General features: G+C 68.3%; 1 protein-coding gene and 1 non-coding gene across 2 annotated transcripts; both read left to right on the plus strand.

Moving 5' to 3' along the window:
- Positions 1 to 9: 9 nt before the first annotated feature.
- On the plus strand, positions 10 to 881 carry H696_05700 (hypothetical protein). Its single transcript, XM_009499514.1, has 2 exons — positions 10 to 410; positions 496 to 881. The coding sequence occupies exons 1-2, from the start codon at positions 39 to 41 to the stop codon at positions 802 to 804; spliced, it is 681 nt and encodes a 226-aa protein (XP_009497789.1). The 5' UTR covers positions 10 to 38; the 3' UTR covers positions 805 to 881.
- Positions 882 to 1,367: 486 nt separating this feature from the next.
- Positions 1,368 to 1,439, plus strand: H696_05701. Its single transcript has one exon. It is a non-coding gene; the product is annotated as a tRNA-Gln (tRNA).
- Positions 1,440 to 1,914: the final 475 nt, after the last annotated feature.

Here is a 1,914-nt window from a genome sequence, read left to right on the forward strand (position 1 = left end):
CCCCCCCCCCGTTCACTTCGCCCCACCGCAGCCCATCCATGAGCAAGTCCCTGAGAGACCCGGTGGTCATCCACCTCCTTGGCGACAAGGGCGTCGGCCGGTCGACATTCATCCGGTCGCTGGCCGGGCCGGATTATTACACCACGCGCCGGCGGTTGGCCTCTTTCTCCTCCTCTTCCTCCTCCGGCTCTGACGACGACGAGGACAACCTCGACGACAAGGACGCCGCCCCCGGGCATGTGAGCCTCTCAATGTACACGAGCTACGGCGTGGTCACGGTCCATTTGCACGAGACACCCAATGGCCTCTTCGAGGGCCCCCTCCGGTCGGAACTCTACCTGGATGCCGACGCCGTGCTGCTGATGGCAGCCGCCGACATGCCGGACTCGCTGGAAAGCGTCGGCCAGCAGGTGCGTCCCTTCGCGGGGGCCCGGGGCCCCGCCAAATGCCCGGCTCTTGGGCGGCTGGCCCATGCTAACCCTCTCGCCCGCGCAGTGGTACCACGACCTCCTGCGAAACATCCCGGAGTGTCGGCGCTTCCTGATCCTGTCCAAGGCCCACCTGCAGGCGGACAAGGCCGTCATAGACCGGCTGGCCCGGCGCTACCGGCGTCCTGTCACCCTGGAGGCCTGCCAGGAGCTGGCCACCGCCAAGGGCTTCACCACCACCCTCGAGTGGGACAAGAACATGCTCGACGACCGGTTCGCCTTCCTGAAGCCCGTGGTGGAGTACGTCCTGCACGACCGCCGGCACGGCCGGCCGTCCGACAAGCACCAGGACACCGGCAAATGCGTGGTGCTCTGATCGCCGGGCGCCCGACCGGCCCGGCCGAAATACACCTCGCTACTGGGCGGCTCTTCTGGCGTGCGGCCACGCGGGGGGGGGGGGTCCTACTGTACGCGGGGGCTGCAGGGAGCATGGTGCCCGGGGGCCGAGGCAGGGAGCCGTGCCTTTGGAAGCTGAGACGGGCTTTTTTTCTTTTTTTTTTGCGTCTCCGCGTAGATGCCACATGGCTCTGTCAGCGGGGGGGGGGGAGCAGGGCGGCGACGGGCAGAGGCGTCCCTAGGGACCCGGCGAGGCCTGTGAAAAACAGCCCTGGCCCGGGTGCCCAGGAGGAGAGGCAGCGGCCACAAGCCAGCGCGACACATGCCTGTTGGAGTGGGGAGAAAGAAAAAAATAAAAAGAACCACCCCGGATGTGTCCTGCCAGTGTAAACCCCCAGAATGGCGGAGCGCCGATGTGTGGGTCGATTATTTTCGCGGCCCTTTCGCGGGTTCTCCCCATGCGCGCGCGCGCGCGCGCCAGGCGCGGGGTGCCTGGAAGGCGCCCCAAACAAAGGCCCTTTCGTCGGCAGCACCACCGTACCCGGTTGAGTGGTGTAATGGTTATCACGGCAGACTCTGAATCTGTCAATCCGAGTTCGATTCTCGGCTCGACCTTCCTCTTTTTTGGGCCCCGGCCGCCAACCAGCGTGACCGCCCTCTCACATCTCATCGGAGAGGGCCGGGGGGGGGGGGCCACAAACACACAAGCGCACGCCGGGCTCACATGCGCGCATCTGCGGGAGGGCCCCCCCATGCGCCCCCCCCCCCCCTCCCCCCGGTGGAGGACCGAGCTGATGGGGGATCGGCGCCGGGCCAGGCACCTGCCTGGCTGGTTGTTCCGGCGCCCGGGCGGCCTGCCTCTTTTGGCGCCCCCGGGCCGGAGAGGGACAACAACATCCCGGCACCCTTGGTCCCTTCGGGTAACAGCGCCCCCCCCCCCCCCCCCCCCGGGCGGCGGCACGTTTGTTGGCATGGCCCGCTCGGGGGGCTGCGACCTAGCTGATGTCCGGGCCCGGCGCTCTTGCCGGGGCGGGGATCTCCGCGCGCAGACGCCCAGACGCACGCACGCACGCCCAGACGCACGCACGCA

This window comes from Fonticula alba, assembly GCF_000388065.1.
Source record: "Fonticula alba strain ATCC 38817 unplaced genomic scaffold supercont2.13, whole genome shotgun sequence".
Taxonomy (NCBI): domain Eukaryota; order Rotosphaerida; family Fonticulaceae; genus Fonticula; species Fonticula alba.

Coding starts and splice junctions, on each gene's coding strand:
- H696_05700 (XM_009499514.1), top strand. CDS start 39: ATGAGCAAGTCCCTGAGAGACCCGGTGGTCATCCACCTCCTTGGCGAC. Junction 411..495: donor TGGAAAGCGTCGGCCAGCAG/GTGCGTCCCTTC, acceptor TCGCCCGCGCAG/TGGTACCACGACCTCCTGCG.